This window comes from Ictidomys tridecemlineatus, chromosome 5 (assembly GCF_052094955.1).
Source record: "Ictidomys tridecemlineatus isolate mIctTri1 chromosome 5, mIctTri1.hap1, whole genome shotgun sequence".
NCBI lineage: Eukaryota > Metazoa > Chordata > Mammalia > Rodentia > Sciuridae > Ictidomys > Ictidomys tridecemlineatus.
In genome coordinates, this window is record NC_135481.1 from 36,545,487 (window position 1) to 36,563,649 (window position 18,163).

Genomic DNA, 18,163 nt, shown 5'->3' on the forward strand with positions numbered 1-18,163 from the left:
TTTTTAAAGCAATTCTTAAAAAATATTTGTGGGGCTGGGATTATGGCTCAGCGGTAGAGCACTTACTCGCACATTTGAGGCACTGGGTTTAATCCTCAGCACCACATAAAAATAAATAAGCAAATAAGGGTATTTTTAAAAAGAGAGATAATACATTAAAATATATTTGGGAAAGAGAAGATTTCCTGTTTCCAATAATTCATATTTCATCTCTACTAATGCCAGCTATACAAGGTTGGGGGCAATAGCACAATGGCAGAACACTTGTCTAGCATACTCAAGTCTATAAGATTTGACCCAACCACTGCAAAAAGAAAAAAAATTCACATGCAAAATCATTAGCTATAGTCTGGCACAGTGGCACCTGCAATTCTAGCAACTTGTGAGGCTAAGAGAGGAGCGTCACAAGTTTGAAGCCGGTCTCAGCAAAATTAGTGACACTGTAAGCAATTAAACAAGACCCCGTCTCCAAATAAATAAATAAAAAGAACTAGAGCTGTAGCATGGTGGCAAAATGCCCCTGGGTGTTCTAACCCCAGACCAAAAAAAAAAAAAAGAAAAAATTCTCAGCTACAGTTCACATTAGTTCAGAGGAATTAGTAATAATCACTATTTATTGAAAAATACTAAGTCAAGTGTGATGGCACATGCCTGTAATCCTAGCTACTCAGAAACAGAGAAACATGAAGATAGTATGTTCTAGTCCAGTTTGGGCAATTTAGTGAGACCTAGTCTCAAAATTTAAAAAAAAAAAAAAATTTTAAATGTCAAGGGGACTGGGGTTGTGGCTCAATGGAAGAGCACTTGCCTAGCACATGTGAGGCTCTGAGTTCAATTCTCAGCACCACATAAAAATAAATAAAATAAAGGCATTGTGTCCATCTACAACTAAAAAAAAATTTTTTAAATGGCTGGGAAGCCAGGCATGGTGGCGCACAGCTATAATCCCAGTGACTCAGGAGGCTGAGGCAGGTGGCTCAAGAGTTCAAAGCCAGCCTCAGCAACTTAGCAATGCACTTAGCAACTCAGTGAGACCCTGTCTCTAAATAAAATGCAAAAAAGGGCTGGGGATGTGACTCAGTGGTTAAATGTCCCTGGTTTCAATCCCTGGAACCAAAAAAGAAAAAAAAAAATATGGGGTTGGGGATGTTGCTCAAGCGGTAGCACACTTGCCTGGCATGCATGCGGCCCGGGTTCGATCCTCAGTACCACATACAAAGATGTTGTGTCCACCAAAAACTAAAAAATAAATACTAAAAAATTCTCTCTCTCTCTCTCTCTCTCTCTCTCTCTCTCTCTCTCTCTCTCTCTCTCTTTCTCTCTCTCTTTAAAAAAAAATGGCTGGGAATATAATTCAGTGGTAAAGCACCACTGGGTGCAATCCTCAAAAGGGAAAGAAAAAAGAAAAAGCTAACCCAAGCATTCAGCATTCACTTCCTCATTTAATTTTTGAAAAAAGGATGAATATATGGAATATTTTAGGCTTTCAAATAGCCAGCCCCCTAGAAATATACTCCCAGAGAACTCCACTCTTTGAAAAACTCTCACACATAGCACCAAAGTTTAGAACATCTGGAGGCGGGTCTAGAGGTATATAGCTCAGTGGTAAAGTGCTTGCCTAGCACATGTAGGCCCCTAGTTCAGTCCATAGCACAGCAAAAAAAAAAAAAAAAAAAAAAAAAATTCAGAGCACCACTCTTCATAATAATGAAAATCTGGAAATGACTCAACTGCTGTCCATTAACAGTAAAATAAACTATAGCACATTCATACAATGGAATATTCTAAAGCAGAAAAATATGCATGAAATAAAACTGTATACACCAACATGAAAGTTTTAAAACTAACATGCAAAGGTAAGCAAAACAAGCTGCCCATGGTGGCACATGCCTGTAATCCCAGTGGCTCAGGAGGCTAAGGCAGGAAGATCCTGAGTTCAAAGCCAGCCTCAGCCACTCAGCAAGGCCCTTAGCAATTTAGCAAGTCTCAAAAGAAAAAATAAAAAGGACTAAGGATGTGGCTCAGTGGTTAAATGCCCCTGGGTTCAATCCCTCATACCAAGGGTGGGAAAATAGGCAAAACTATTGAAGCCCTAAGCAACTTAATGAGACCCTATCTCAAAAAAATAAAAAGGACTAGGGATGTGTTCCAGTGGTTAAGCACTGAGTTAAATCACCAGTACCAAAAAGAAAAAAAAAAAAAAAAAGACAAAACAATATATTATTTAAGGATACATTCATAGATAGCAAAATCATAAATGAAAGAATAATTACCAGCATATTTGGGGCTAGGATTATAGTACTGAAAGCAAAACAAAATTATTCAGCATATTAGTTGTATCAGGAGGATCAGAAGTTCAAAGCCAGCCTCAACAACTTAGTGAGGTCCTAAGCAATTTACTGAGACCCAGTCTCAAAATTTAAAAAAAGGGGTTCAATAATAAAGCACCCCTGGATTCTATCCCCAGTACTGGGGAAAAATATATATATATTGTAATTTCTATTAACTTAGATGCCAGGTATGTGGTTGAGGGGTTTGTATTACTATAAAGTTTTCAACTATACATATATGTTATATGTACTTCTTTTGTATCCCTTATAAATACACATTTAATTTTTTTATTTAAATCTCCCTGGATTCATATAATGTTAACTTTACAGATCAGAAAAAAATATGTAAATTATACACAGTTGATACTACAACTCTACATGGCTAAATCAAAACTTGAACCCAGGGGCTGGGCTGTACCCAGCCTAGCATGCATGAAGTCCTGGTTCAATCTAGAGCACAGAAAAAAAGAAAAAAAAAATTGAACCCAAACTTGTTAAATTTCAAAGGCTGTGCTCTTTCCCTTATTATATAACTTCAACACTACCAACTTGGTAACTTGATACTGTTATCTTACAATTACTAAGTGCTAGAAATTTGGGTTAGGTAATTTAATAATAAATCACCAATCTTTCCTTATAAAAAAAAATAAATGTAAACAGGGCACTGTGGCACATGCCTATAATCATAGCTACTTGGGAAGCTGAGTCAAGAGGATAACAAATTTGAGGCCAACTAGGACAATTCAGTGACATCCTCTCTCAGCAATAAAGCTGGATTTTTCCCAGTAGAGGAAAAAAAATAAAATAAAAGCACAAATGTATAGTTACAAGACCAGTGATATTGTTTTTTCAGTATTAACTCCTATGACAACTCTTCACACTTGAAGCCACAGTTCATTAGCATCTAGCACAAAATAAATGAGCTAATGATACCAAGAATTTTAGTTTCCTCATTTATATGTAGGTGCTGCTAAAATGCAAGAGACAATTCAAGCTAAAATAATCCCAGAGTTCAAATCCTAGAGCTACCATTTATAAGCTGTTTTGAACTTGGGCAAATATATCTCTGAGCCTTTTTCTAACTCATAATATAGATATATTACCTACCACATTTAGAATTAAATGAGATAATACAGGACAAACTTTTAAGGTCACTGTACTATGTTTCATAGACATTCAATAAATGTTAATTCCCTTCCCTTATTCTAGGACTGAAAAGTTAACTGAAAAGCAAAAGGATAGTCAGAAAAATAAAAAGAAAGAATGAGGTAGGCACAGTGAGTGGCACAGCTACTCAGAGGCTGAGGAAAGAAGATCAAAAATTTAAGGCCAGGGCTGGGGGTTGTGGCTCAGCGGTAGAGTGCTCCTGCACAAGGCACTGGGTTCCATCGATCCTCAGCACTACATAAAAATAAATAAATAGGGGCTGGGGATGTGGCTCAAACGGTAGTGCGCTCGCCTGGCATGCGTGCGGCCCAGGTTCGATCCTCAGCACCACATACAAAGATGTTGTGTCTGCCGAAAACTAAAAAATAAATATTAAAAAAAATTCTCTCCCTCTCTCCTTCTCTCTCATTCTCTTTAAAAAAATGAAAATGTTAAAAAAAATAAAAATTAAAAATAAATAAATAAAATAGAAGCATTGTGCCCAACTAAAAAAAAAAAATTTTGGAAAAAAAAAAGTTCAAAGCCAGCCTTAGCAATTTAGCAGGACTCTGCTCAAAATAAAAAGGGTTGAGAATGTAGCACAGTGGTAGAATGCCCTAGGGGTTCAACCCCAGTAGGGTTTTTTGTTGTTGTTTTTGAGTTTTTTGGTTTGGTAGTTGTTTTCTGTGGTACTGGGAACACAATCAAGGCAAGAGCCAGCACCCTACCATTGAACTATACCCGCTGGCCCTGAGAAGAATCTTCAAGAATAATGATTTTTCTGGGGCTGGGGATATAGCTCAGTTGGTAGAGTGCTTGCTTTGCATGCACAGGACCTGGGTTTGATCCCCAGCACCAAAAAAAAAGAATAATAATTTTCTGGCTAGGCATGGTGGTATATGCCTATAAACCTGGTGGCTCAGGAGGCTGAGGCGTAAGGATCATGAGTTCAAAGCCAGCCTGATCAACTTAGCAAGGCCCTAAGTAACTCAGTGAGACCCTGTCTCTAAATAAAACACAAAAAAGGGCTCAGTGGTTGACTGTCCCTGAGTTCAATACCAAGTACAAAAAAAAAAAAATGAAAATGAAAATGATTTTCTAGGGAAAAAGTAGAAATCTTTATTTTGTGGAAATAAAGATATTCCTCCATTCAGAGCAACAGTAAATATAAACAAAATTCAGCTCTGGAGATTCTATTTGCTCTATATTCTCTTGATGAAAATGAGAACTGTAAAGTTATTAAAAGGTAGTATTCCCTCAGAGATTCCCACAGGGATTAATATTAAATTATAGAGTCTTTGATCTGTTACTAAGATTACTATACCACTTTTTCAGATTATAAAACCACAACAAAGGGACTGCAAATTGGTGCGGCCAATTTGGAAAGCAGTTTGGAGATTCCTGGGAAAGCTGGGAATGGAATCACCATTTGACCCTGCTATTGCCCTTCTCGGACTATTCTCTAAAGACCTTAAAAGAGCATGCTACAGGGATACTGCCACATCGATGTTCATAGCAGCACAATTCACAATAGCTAGACTGTGGAACCAACCCAGATGCCCTTCAATAGATGAATGGATAAAAAAAATGTGGCATCTATACACAATGGAGTACTATGCAGCAATAAAAAATGACAATATCATAGAATTTGCAGGGAAATAGACAGCACTAGAGCAGATTATGCTTAGTGAAGCCAGCCAATCCCTAAAAAACAAATACCAAATGTCTTCTTTGATATAATGAGAGCAACTATGAACAGAGCAGGGAGGAAGAGCAGGAAAAAAAGATTAACATTAAACAGAGACATGAGATGGGAGGGAAAGGGAGAGAAAAGGGAAATTGCATGGAAATGAAGGGAGACCCTCATTGCTATACAAAATTACATATAAGAGGTTGTGAGGGGAATGGGAAAATAAACAAGGAGAGAAATGAATTACAGTAGATGGGGTAGAGAGAGAAGATGGGAGGGGAGAGGAGGGGGGACAGTAGCGGATAGGAAAGGTAGCAGAATACAACAATTACTAATAGGGCATTATGTAAAATTGTGGATATGTAACCGACGTGATTATGCAATCTGCATTTGGGGTAAAATTGGGAGTTCATAACCCACTTCAATCTAATGTATGAAATATGATATGTCAAGAGCTTTGTAATGTTGTGAACAACCAATAAAAAAAATTATAAAAAAAAAATTACAAACATCACCCATTATTATAAAAATGCCTAAAAAAAAAAAAAAAAAAAAAAAAAAACCCACAACAAAATATCATGGTCCAGCCACTGTAACCACATCTTTTACCTCTTGGACTTAGGAGGTTGTCTCTTCTTTATCATTTCACGGAGCCTTGCAGCTGACTGAAAGTACACAAAATACATACGCATGTAAAAATGCTATCTTATAACCACATAGCTTAACTTTTAAAATATTAAAGTCTATTCAGCAAATAAAGATCCTTAAGACAGAATACCTGTTTTCCATGGTAGACATGAGATAAATATACTATCCACAATAAAGGCAAGTAAATAATGCTGCCCAATACACTGATATTCTGATACTTCAGACAAAGTTGCTAATGAGTTTACATGATGAAATGCAAAATTAACTCAAACATACTATTACAAATAACAAGCTTCAACCTCTACTACTGGCAAAATTACTTTATATTTTTTTCCCAGAAAAAAATGTGATATTTTTCTAAATCAAATCCTATTTTGTTAACTAAAATCATAGATTATGTATTTCTGATAAATTTTCAATTGCTGATGATTTAACAATTTAATCCTTCAATTAATCCCCTCACCTACCTGGTGCAAACAACACAGAATATCTAGGAATCTATTATTCAGAGAAATCAATTACTTATTTTGTAAAGTTAAGGGTTTGATATCTTTGGTGGGGGCAATTACACCCTCCTAAACAGCTATTCTTTCACACACAGAAATTTTACCCCCATTGTGAAAACACCAATGTAAATTATACCTTTAGCTGTGATCATAAACACTAGCATAGACATCTTTTATCCTTAAAGCTCCCTATAAAAAGTATACTCCCATCTATTCTTAAAGTTTAAGATTTAAAAACAAACAGTCCTAGGATGTAGCTTAATTGGTAAAGCATTTGCCTATTATGCAAGAGTCCCTGGGTTCAATGCTACCACTTAAAAAAAAAAAAAAAATAGGGCTGGAGTTTTGGCTCAGTGACAGAGCACTTGCCTAGCCGCGTGAGGCACTGGGTTTGATCCTCAGCACCATATTAAGAATACAAACAAGGGGCTGGGGATGTTGGTCAAGTGGTAACGCGCTCGCCTAGCGTGTGTAAGGCACTGGGTTCAATTCTCGGCACCACATAAAAATAAAATAAAGATACTGTGTCCATCTAAAACTGAAAAATAAATATTTTTAAAAAAAGAATATAAACAAATAAAATAAAGTGATTGTGTCCATCCACAACTAAAAATATTTTTTAAATATATTTTAGTTGTAGATGGATACAATATCTTTACTTATTTTTATGTGGTGCTGAGGATCGAACCCAAGACCCTTGCACATGCTAGGCGAGCACTCTACCGCTGAGCCACAACCCCAGCCCAAAATATTTTTAAAATAAATAAAAAAGCAAAACTTGTGGGGCTGGGGCTGTGGCTCAGTGGTAGCGCACTTGCCTGGCATGTGTGAGGCACTGGGTTCAATTCTCAGCACCATGTAAAATAATAAATAAAGGTCTTTTAACAATTAAAGAAAAATTAAAAAAAAAAAACTTGTCCCCTCACTCCTACATCACACATCCTTTAACCCACCACTCCTACTTCTTCTTTATCTTTAGTTAAAATAACCATTTATAACTTACTGTTTCTTTGAATGTAAGACAACCAATAATGATATCATTATTTTATGTATCACCAATACTGAGGGGGGACTGCCAATTATAGTTTTAAGATACCAATTTAAAAAATACTAAAATGTGAAAAGATATACTTAAAATCAATGAAATATGGTAATCTCATTCTATTAACATGAATTAGAACATGATGTATAAAAGATTCATTATCTATGTTCTTTTATATATATGTGTGTGTATATATTTATTTATTTATTTATTTTTGGTTAGACACAATACCTTTATATTGTTTATTTTATTTTTACGTGGTGTTGAGGATTGAACCCAGGACCTCGGGCATGCTAGGCGAGCGCTTTACCGCTGAGCCACAACCAGCCCAATATCTATTTTCTTTACATGAACTGAACGCTATACTCGACTGGGAACCTTTGGGTTAGTGTATTTTCCAAAGTGCTTTGCAAAGGTTTCTTAACAGGCACATATTGGGGCTGGGGTTGTAGCTCAGTAGTAAAGCGCTTGCTTAGCATGTGTGGGTTCAATTGCTTAGCACTGGGTTCAATTCTTAGCACCACATATAAATAAATTAATAAAATAAAGGTCCATCAACATCTAAAAAAAATATTTTAAATAAATAAATAAGTAAAATAGGGGACTGGGGATATAGCTCAGTTGGTAGAGTGCTTGCCTCACATGCACAAAGCCCTGGGTTCAATCCCCAGCACAAAAAAGGAAGGAAGGAAGGAAGGACAAAAATAAAGGTATCGTGTCCATCTACAACAAAAAATTACTACAAAAATAAAAAATTTTAAACAACAGTCCTTATATAAAACCTACTGAATTGTGTCTTCCTTCATTTGACACTATGAAAACTGTACTACAAGTATTTCATTGACCTACTGGCAGGAAGAATGGCATTTTAGTTTTAATTAGAAACTTCACACAAACCTCAGACAACTGAAGAGAAGCAAAAAAGTTTGCATTTTCTGATATGTTCTTGAGTCTCTTCCTTTCATATGGTGACAATCCTGAAAAATCATCCTATAAAATTACACCAAAAATAATGTTATTTTACATAATCATTTAAAGCAAAAACACCTCATGAAACCAGGTCTTTCATTGTCTACATGTGTACCTTCTTTCAAATTGTACCCCCTCTATTCATTTGATAATGTCTTACCAAATAGCACATAATCTTTGCTGCATTGAATACTGAGAGAGTCTGAATTTGGGATAATCACAAAGTATTTGCATGTATTCCCAACTGAATACGAAGCGATCTGATATCAGAAATCAAGTTCAAAAGCTAGATCTGAACTTGTGATCCTCCTCCCCCAGCCTCCCAAGCCACTGGAATTACAGGTGTGCACCACCATGCCCAACTAAAAGTTATGTTTATTAAACAAATGATTCCTATTAAACACAGAATGAATAAATGCATTTGTTGCTATCTCCTCCTAAAAACCCACAAATACAACACTGAAATAAATATGAAAGTGAGATAAGATCCTAAAAGTTTTTAGAGGAAAAAATAACAATCAAGACTCAGAGAGGCACTAACTTCTCAAGATTAAGAAAAAGCCATAGGGGCTGTGGCTGTAGCTCAGTGGCAGAGTGCTTGCCTTGCATATGTGAGACACTGGGTTCGGTCTTCGCACCATATAAAAATAAAAGAAAAAAAGAAAAAGCTATAAGACAATAATACATTAAAAATGCTAAGAACGGCGGCTGGGACTATAGCTCAGTGGTAGAGCACTCTCACACATGCGAGGCACTGGGTTCAATCCTCAGCACCACATAAAAATAAAGATACTGTGTCCATCTACAACTAAAAAATAAATTAAAAAAAAAAAAAAGCTAAGGATGGCCAGGCATGGTGGTGCATGCTCGTAATCTCAGAGGCTCAGGAAGCTGAGGCAGGAGGATTTCAAGTTCAAAGCCAGCCTCAGTAACTTAGCAAGGCCCTAATCAACTCAGGGATACCCTGTCTCTAAATAAAATATTAAAAAGGGCTGGGGATATGGCTCAGTAGTTAAGTGCCCTTGGGTTCAATCCCCAGTACCCCTCCCAAAAAAGAAAAACTAATGAAAAACCAGGGCCTGGGGCTGTAATTCAGTGAAAGAATGCACATTTAGCATGTATGAGTCCCTGAGTTTGATCTGCAGCACCAGGAAAAAAAAAAAAAAAAAGTTCTACTGGAAAGATTAAATTATTTTCAACTTATGATCATAACTCCAATTAAGTCATCATTTGAATAGAGCTAACGATTTTTCATATCCCTTTTTTCAGGAAGCTACTATAAGTTGCACTTCACCAAAATGAAAGAATAAGCCAAGAGAGAGAGAAACATGGATCAAAGGGACATAAGTTCCAGCACAGATGCAATAAAAGATGAAAATTCAAAAGAAAATGGTAAATGGTAGGCCTTTACCATTGAATAAAATGGTTCTGAATGGAATAAGATGATGGAGAGCACTAAGAGAATTTTGTGCAGGCCAGAAGCAGTGTCACACACATATAATTCCAGCTATTCGAGGCAGGAGGATCACAAGTTCGAGGCCAGACTAGTCAATTAAGCAAGATCCTGTCTCAAAAATAAATAAATAAAAGGGTTAGGGATCTAGCTCAGTGGTAGAGCGAGCCTGGATTCAATCACAGTGCCACCAAAAAAAAAGAGAGAATGATCATATTTTGTGAAGAAAAACAATAAAATCAAGACTTCAGGGACTGGGGTTGTGGCTCAGTAGTAGGGCATCTGCCTAGCATGTATGAGGCACTAGGTTAGATTCTGAGCACCACATATAAATAAATGAATAAAATAAAGGTCCATCGACATCTAAAAAATATATTTAAAAGAAAACTTCAGAAATCTTTGATTTTGAGCCCAACACAGTGGCTTAGACATATTAACCCACTTCCTTAGGAGGTTGTGGCAGGAGGAACACTTGAGCCCAGGAGTTCAAGACCAGCTTGGACAACATAGTAAAATCCTGTCACAAAAAAAGAAAGAATCTTCTTCAAGCAGGAATGGTGGTGCACATCTATAATCCCAGCAATTTTGGAGGCTGAAGCAGAAGGATGTCAGGTTTGAGAACAGCCTTTTTTAAAATGGGACCCCATCTTTAAAAAAGGAGGAGGGGGCTGGGAATGTAATTTAGTGGTAAAGCACCCCTGGGTTTAATCTCCAGTACCAGAAGTAGAGAAGATCTTTGATTTATATTGAGAAGTCTTACAACACAGATAAAACTGGATTAAAGCTAATAAAAGTATAGAAAGGAAAAGTGTGTGTGTGTAATATTGGTATAAGTGAAATAAATCCTTTATTTTTAAGCAAAGCTTAATTTTCCATATAAGTTAACAGCTACATTGGGGGAGAAAAAAGCTAAAAAGGTTGAAAGTGCCATTTGTTGTTGAACAAAAACAGACAGAAAGGTGTGTGTCAGAAAATTGCCAGCTATTTGATTTTTGCTGTGTGTACATGTGAATTTTTCTTACATCAATATGTGCATGTATTACTGACCAAAATATTCTTCTCACATACATGCAAAATAGCCAGGCGTGGTGGCACATGCCTGTAATCCTAGTGACTTGGGAGGTCGAGGCAGGAGGATCATGAATTCAAAGCCAGCCTCAGCAACTCAGCAAGGCCCTAAGCAACTCAGTAAGAGCCTGTTTCTAATAAAATATAAAAGAGGGTTGGGGGTGTGGCTTGTGGTTAAGCACACCTGGGTTCAATCCCTGGTTAAAAAAAAAAATATATATATATATATATATATATATATATATGCAAAATAACATTGACAGCAAAGACGAAATTGGAAAGGTTCTATTTACCACTGCCTTTAAAAATGCCATCTTAAAGAAAAACACCACCATCAAATACAGTTGTACCCTCCTACCCAAAATTTTACTTCCCACAGTTTGTTACTTGAAGTCAACCATGGTTCAAAAGTAGCAAATGGACATTCCAGAAAGAAAATTATTTTTTATTTATTTTTCTTTGCAGTATTGGGAATTGAACCCAGGGATGCTCTACCACTGAGCTATATCCCCAGTCCTTTCTTTTTCTTTAAGACAGGATCTCACTAAATTGCCCCTGCTGACCTTGAACTTGCATTTCTCCTGCCTAAGACATCTGAGTCACTGAGATTATAGGCTTAAGCCACCAAACATACCCAGAAATAAACAATTTTTAAGTTTTAAGTTGTATGTCTGAAACCTCAGTTCTGTTCCATTCTGCCCAGTGTCCCTCTGTCTAGCATATTCAAACTGTATATGCTACCCACCTGTTAGTAGCTATCTGGGTTATGAGATCAACTGCAGCAATATTATAGTGCTTGTGTTCAAGCAATCCTTATTTTACTTAATGGCCCCAAGACACAAGAGCAGTGATGCTGGCAATTTGGATATGACAAAGAAGCCGTATGGTGCTTCTTTTCTGTGAAAAGTTTAAAGTTCTCAGTATGAAAAGAAAAAAATACATCATGGGTAAGAACAGTACAATAATACTTTCTGAGGCCGAGTATGGTAACACATACCTGTAATCCCAGCTACTCAAGAGGCTGAAGCAGGAGGATTACCAGTTCAAGACCAACCCGGGCAATCTAGCAAGACCCCATCTCAAAAATAAAACTTAAAAAGGGATGGAAATGTGACTAAGTGGAAGAATATTTGTCTAGCATAATCAAGGCCTTAGGTTCAATCCCCAGTTATGATGATGAATAAATTAGGCACAATAAGAAGCTAATAAGAAATTATTTTAATGAAACAGAATTATAAATGATATCATATGGTAAACTATGTGAATGTAGCCTGTCTCTCTCAGTCTCTCTACAAATATTTTATTATACTCACCCTTCTTGTTTACCATAAATAAGTGAAACTTCAGAAAGTAAAACTGTGGAAAGTAAAACCACAGATATGGGGCCCTACAATAGTATACACAAGGTTTGGCAACATCCATTATTTCAGGCATCCACTGGGTCTTGGAATATATATCTTCCCCAGAAAAGAAGGGACTATTGTAAACCCAGATGTGATGCACTGAGAACACATTTGCTTCTGAGACCATTCCCAGTAACACAAAACCTTTAATCATGAGAAAATGTCAAACAAACCAAAATTGAAGGAAAATATTTAAAATAACTGTCCAGTACTCTTTGAATATTAAAGACATGAAAGATTGAGAAAGTGTTACATAGTGGAGGAAACTACAGAGATACACTATCTAAATCCTGTGTGATCCTGGCATGGGTGGTCAACAGGAAAAAATATGACTGGAAAAACTGGTGAAATCCAAACTCTATTTAACAATATTGTATCAAGGTTAAGTAAGATATTTGTAAGCTGGATGAAAAATATTCAGGATCTCCCCAAAACTATCTTTGCAACTCTTCTATAAGCCAAAAATTATCTCAAAAATTTTATTTTCTTTTTGTTGCCTCAAAATTAAAAAAAAAAATCAACTGCTAAGAAATAATTTATAAAATATTTAACAGAAGAGTTGGGAAATAAAATTTAGAAAATTTCCCAAAAAATAGAATAAAATCTTATACTTGCAAGGCAAGGCTCTTATCTGTAATGCAGCAAAGTCTTCCTTCATTTGGGGAAAAAAATAAGCTTATAAACTAAATACTGTTCCTAAAGCATGGAACCACAAACTCTTAGTCATATTACTCTAAAAAGTTAATAAGTGTGGGGGATTATAACTCAATGATAGAATGCTGGTCTAGCAGGCACAAGAACCTAGGTTCAATCCCATCCCTGCAAAAGAGAAAAGATAATGAAAAAGAAGGCCTGGGGATGCAGCTTGGTGGTAAAATGCTTGTCCAGTATGCACAAGGCCCTGGGTTCAATCCTCATGACCACAAAACAACACAACTCACACACACAACCCACCAACAACTAAAACAAAAATTTAAGGAGCTGGGGTTGTGGCTCAGTGGTAGAGCACTTGCCTAGCATGTGTGAGGCACTGGGTTCAATTCTGAGCACCATGTATAAATAAATGAATAAAATTAAGGTCCATCCATATATTAAAAAAAAAAAATTTTTTTTTTCAAGTACATTTTTAAAAAAGGAAGAGAACACGCCAGGCCCAGTGGTGCACCCACACTCCTGTAATCCTAGCCGCTGGGGAGGCTGAGTCATGAGTTCAAAGCCAGCCTCAACAAAAAAACAAGGTGCTAAGCAACTCAGTGAGACCCTGTCTCTAAATAAAATACAAAATAAAGCTGGGGATGTGGCTCAGGGATCAAGTGCCCCTGAGTTCAATCCCAGGTTACCAAAAAAAAAAAAAATGGAAGAGAAAATAATAAAATGTCCTATTTAAAATGTTATAATTTAGTTTGTCCTAAGAAAAATGTATTCTATGCATTTATGGTTCTGCTTGACTATCTCCCTCCTGCTGATCATATTTTCTCACATCAAATTAAATCCATTTTATATTAACTTCTTACACATGTAATCTTACACTCTAAGAGGCCAAAAAGATTCTGACCAGTGCTTCTCAAAGCTCCATTCCAGACTAACAGCATGGACCAACAGCACCAAAGTCTCCAGGAAACCACATTAAAAATGCAAATTCTATGCTCCACCTAAATCCAATGCTCTACAACTGTGCTATATTCCCAGCCTTTTTCTTTCTAAATTGCCAAGGCTGGCCTTGAATTTGAGATCCTACTTTCCTCCTAGCCTCAACCTCTAGAGTCACTGGGATTAAAGTAACTGGGAGTACAGGAGTGAGCCACCATGCGGACCCTCTCCAGGTAATTCTGATACTGGCTAAATTATGAGAACCACTGATTTATCCAATCTTCTCATTAGGGAGGTTATTGGCTTAAAGGAACAAGATTTCTTAGAAGTTGACACGCCTAGAAACTAGGCTCCCAACCACTATTTCCATGCACTTATGATTTACCCTTTTACTGTCCCACATGGGTCTGGATTCTTACCTATGGGACAATAATGCATAAAACAAATGCCTATTTCATAACAAAAACTTTTCAATTATCATGTCTCTCTTTCCCTAGCTTCATTTTCTGTTGCTCTAGTTCCATCAACTTTTTGTCATGTGGCATGGTTTATCTTGTCCTGCCTGAAGTTGCCACTCAGAAAGCCAGGAGAACCACCCAATCCATGTTTTTACCCTGGACCCCGTGATTCAGATGTCTGTAGTACTGGGGTTTCCGCTTTGAAAAACACTGTCACTTCTCCTAAGGGAAAAACTACTTAAAATTTAAAAAAAAAAAAAAAAATACTGCCTAGGCAGAAGACAAAAGAATTAGATTCCTATCATGTGAAGCTAATTTAAAAAAAATTTTTTAAAAAAAGGATATTCAGGAAAAAAAAAAAATTAGATTCCTTAAATTGACTCCAACCATTTAACAGAACTAATGAGTATTTCTCTTTTGTGTTAACTTTCCTTCATTTGTCTCCTTTTGTTTTTAAAAGAAATGCAATCAATTAATGATTGTTTTCCTACTCTAACATCAAAGGTCAATTTCGTTTGTCCCACAGGCTGAAAACTTCTGGTAAACCATGCATAAATATGTAAAGGTTAAGGCTGGGGATATGGCTCAGCAGTAGAGCACTCACTTAGCACTTGCAAGGACCTGGGTTTGATCCTCAGTACCACATAAATATAAATAATAAAATAAAGGTATTGTGTCCAACTACAACTAAAAAATAAAATTTAAAAAAAGTAAAGGTTAGCAAGGCATGATCAAGTATGAGTAAGCTCAAAAATATATACAATAAACTGAGAGGAAAAAAAGGGAACTAAAATTAATCCAAGGAGGTTATCTGATAAATATTTAAAACACAAAATTTCCACTAAACACATTAAATGATAAAATAATTTTATTGCACTTAAGGCCTTTGATGACCTTATAGAACTTCAAATTTCAAAACAGCCAAGAAAAATTAGAACTACTAATTAAATTCTTACCAGGCCAGGTGTGGTATCTTCATCACTGCTTTCCATATCAACGTTGCAAATCACAGCATCTGAACTGTTCTTGTGTTCTAGTTTGTTACTTTCAGCATGAATATCTAAGGATGATTTTTGCAGAGTAGATTCTGCCTTGGAAGATATGGCTTTCATTTTTGGAATTAATTTTTTTTTGCAAGTTTTCTTTAGTTGAGTCTTCTTAAACTTCTTACACATCACTGCATCATTAGAATTCTTTTCTAATAGGGATTTGGGGCACTTAAATTGACCTAACTTGTAATTAGTGAGTGAAAAGGGAGCAAGATAAACCTTAGCTGTTTTTCCTAGAACTGTAGTCTGTTCTGGTCTCAGAGATACGTGAACGACGTTTTGATTTTCTTTATATTCATTCACCTATTCAAGTCAATAAAGGAAAACAGTATTAGAAACCCAAGTCCTCTGCCTTTTCTTACAAGATCCCAACTAATCTCCGTTAACAAATCTAACCTCCATTTCATAATGACAACATAATTCAAACTGATAGCTTGTAAGGAAACTTCTTCCCCGCCTCCAAAATCTCTATTCATAATTCATTAGCTTGAATGAAATTACTGAGTTTTATTGAGCAAATTTTTTTTCCATAGGAGCTTACCAAAGCAATAAATAATGACTAGCGTTTGTAACTTAAGGGACTACTCCAACTGTCAGCTTCACAGTAACTTAATAAAGTTGCTAAAGCAAATGCTGGGGGCATGCGAAAAGGAGGTCCCAGATCCCATCCTGTCATTATTTCTAGGATTGTTGACAACAGCCTTCCTGTTGTTCTGGCACTGAAGGCCTATTTTCCACAGAAAACCAGGACAGAGATCCTCGCTTATCCCGGGTGCCAGGCAACGGTGCCCAGCAAATCCCAAAGACTAAGACAGGAGAAACAGAAAACCGTCAGACCGCTTCTCACCTTCACCTGGTTACGCTGTCTGGAGCAAGCCTTCTCCTCGGCCTCCGCGCTTAACCACGACATCTTTCTACGGCTTAGCAGCTGACGTCTTCCCGCCAAGACTGCGCGGGAGCCCGGGTGGGCGGGCCCTGGGGGAGTTCTAGAGGGAGGGGCAGCCCAGCCCGGATTTGAGCCCCGGGAAGAGGAGCCCCGCTCCGCTGACCTAGCAGCAGCGGGAGAACCTCCCCAATCCACGTTTTTACCCTGGACCCTGTGATTCAGGTGTCTGTGGTACTGGGGTTTCGCTCTGAAAAACACTGGCGCGGGGCTGGGGCTGGGCCGTAGAGCATTTGCCTTGCACGTGTGAGGCCCTGGGTTCTATCCTCAGCACCACGTAAAAATAAATAAATAAAATAAAGGTATTGTGTCCACCTACAACTAAAAAAAAAAAAAAAAAAAACAAAAGAAAGAAAAACACTGGCGCTTCTCCTAAGGGAAAAACTACTGCCCTGCGACGTGAGTCTGGGAAAAGTTAAGACGTACGTAGGTGCCATATGGAACGGAGGGCAAAGGAAATAAAAATTAATATGCAATGCAGGCTTTACCTAGGCCATTGCTTCCTTGTAACTCCACTACCAAAAATGATGTTCCTTTATTATATCTTCTTCCTAGGAAAGGAAGCACCCCTGGCCACAAAATTTAAATCCTCTTACTTCAGCCTCCCAAATAGTTGGGATTATAGGAGTGCTCTATCGTCCCCAAAATAAATCTTTTCAAAATTATGTCTACTCTTTATGTCTCTATCTCTCCCCAAACTGCTTCCTTGGTTCATTAATTGAATCACTACTGTTCTTTGCTTGACACTTGCCAATTTGGTGACAGAGGTACTGAGACTGACCTGAGGGGCACCACTGAGTTACATCCCCAGCCCTTTTTATTTTTTGAGAAAGGGTCTCACTAAATTTCTGAGGCTGACTTGAAATCCTCCAGCTTCATTCTCTCCAATCACTGGGATTACAGGCAGGGCACACCATGCTCGGTGCCGACTTAATTTCTTTTCCCAATCAGGGCCCAGCTTTAAAATGTAAGCTTTAAAATAATTTGAAAGTTAATCATATTTGTTGCATCTTCAAGATCTTCCATGACCTCGTATGCATGGAATTTTCTCTTGACTCAAAAATTACTGATAAACCAAACTTTCAGTGACCCATATATACCGTACTATTTCTGGACTTCAAAGATTCTGCTCACGCTAACCCTTCTCTCCCCAAACATGGTAATTATAAAGCCCTTCCTAAGGTGAAGCGTGTTATGACTTCCAATAAGTCAATTTGTTTTACACAGCTCAGCTGTAAATTGGAGTTGCTTGTTATTATTCTAAAAGTTCTTTAAAACTTCCTAAATAAAACTCAGTTTTCTTGGACTTTAACAATAGTCCATACTCTTTTCAGAGCCTAAATACAGTTAAAATAAGCACTTAATTACTTTGGAAATCCAGCCAAGAATGGATTTTAATACGCAGTTTCCAGAATCCCCATCCAATGGACAGATTAAACCAATTCTTCTGCGTGTTCAACAATCTAGACAAATAACAACTCGTTATCTCCTCAGTTTCTCGTTCACGGCTATCTGGCCGAACCCGACGGCGCACGCCTATAATCCCAGGGATTCTAGAGGCAGAGACAGGAGGATCGCCAGTTCAATAACATCCTCAGCAATTTAGCGGCACCCTGTCTCAAAATAAAAAATAAAAAGGGTTGGACATGTAGCTTAGTGGTAGAACGCCCTTGCATTCAATTCCCAGACCAAAAAGAACGAAACTTCCTTGCCCTACAGCCAAATCCAAAGGAAGCAACTTCCCACCAGAAGGGGATTCCAAATTCTGCAAGGTTGAGGACCCGGAAGGCACGGAGAGGTGGGGGACTGGAGGAGCGGTGGGGACGGGGGAGGGGCGCCTAAGGACATGCGCAATAACAGAATTTTTA

General features: G+C 37.4%; 1 protein-coding gene across 1 annotated transcript in view; it reads right to left on the reverse strand.

The window, feature by feature from the left end:
• Positions 1-18,125, reverse strand: part of Wdr76 (WD repeat domain 76) — a 48,012-nt gene extending 29,887 nt beyond the window's left edge. Inside the window, exons 1-4 of the mRNA XM_005316500.5 lie at positions 16,200-18,125; positions 15,260-15,655; positions 8,260-8,352; positions 5,776-5,831 (exon numbers count right to left, since the gene is read on the reverse strand). Of these exons, the coding sequence (XP_005316557.2) occupies positions 5,776-5,831; positions 8,260-8,352; positions 15,260-15,655; positions 16,200-16,262 (608 nt within the window). The 5' untranslated portion in view covers positions 16,263-18,125. The remainder of the gene's footprint in view (positions 1-5,775; positions 5,832-8,259; positions 8,353-15,259; positions 15,656-16,199) is intronic.
• Positions 18,126-18,163: the final 38 nt, after the last annotated feature.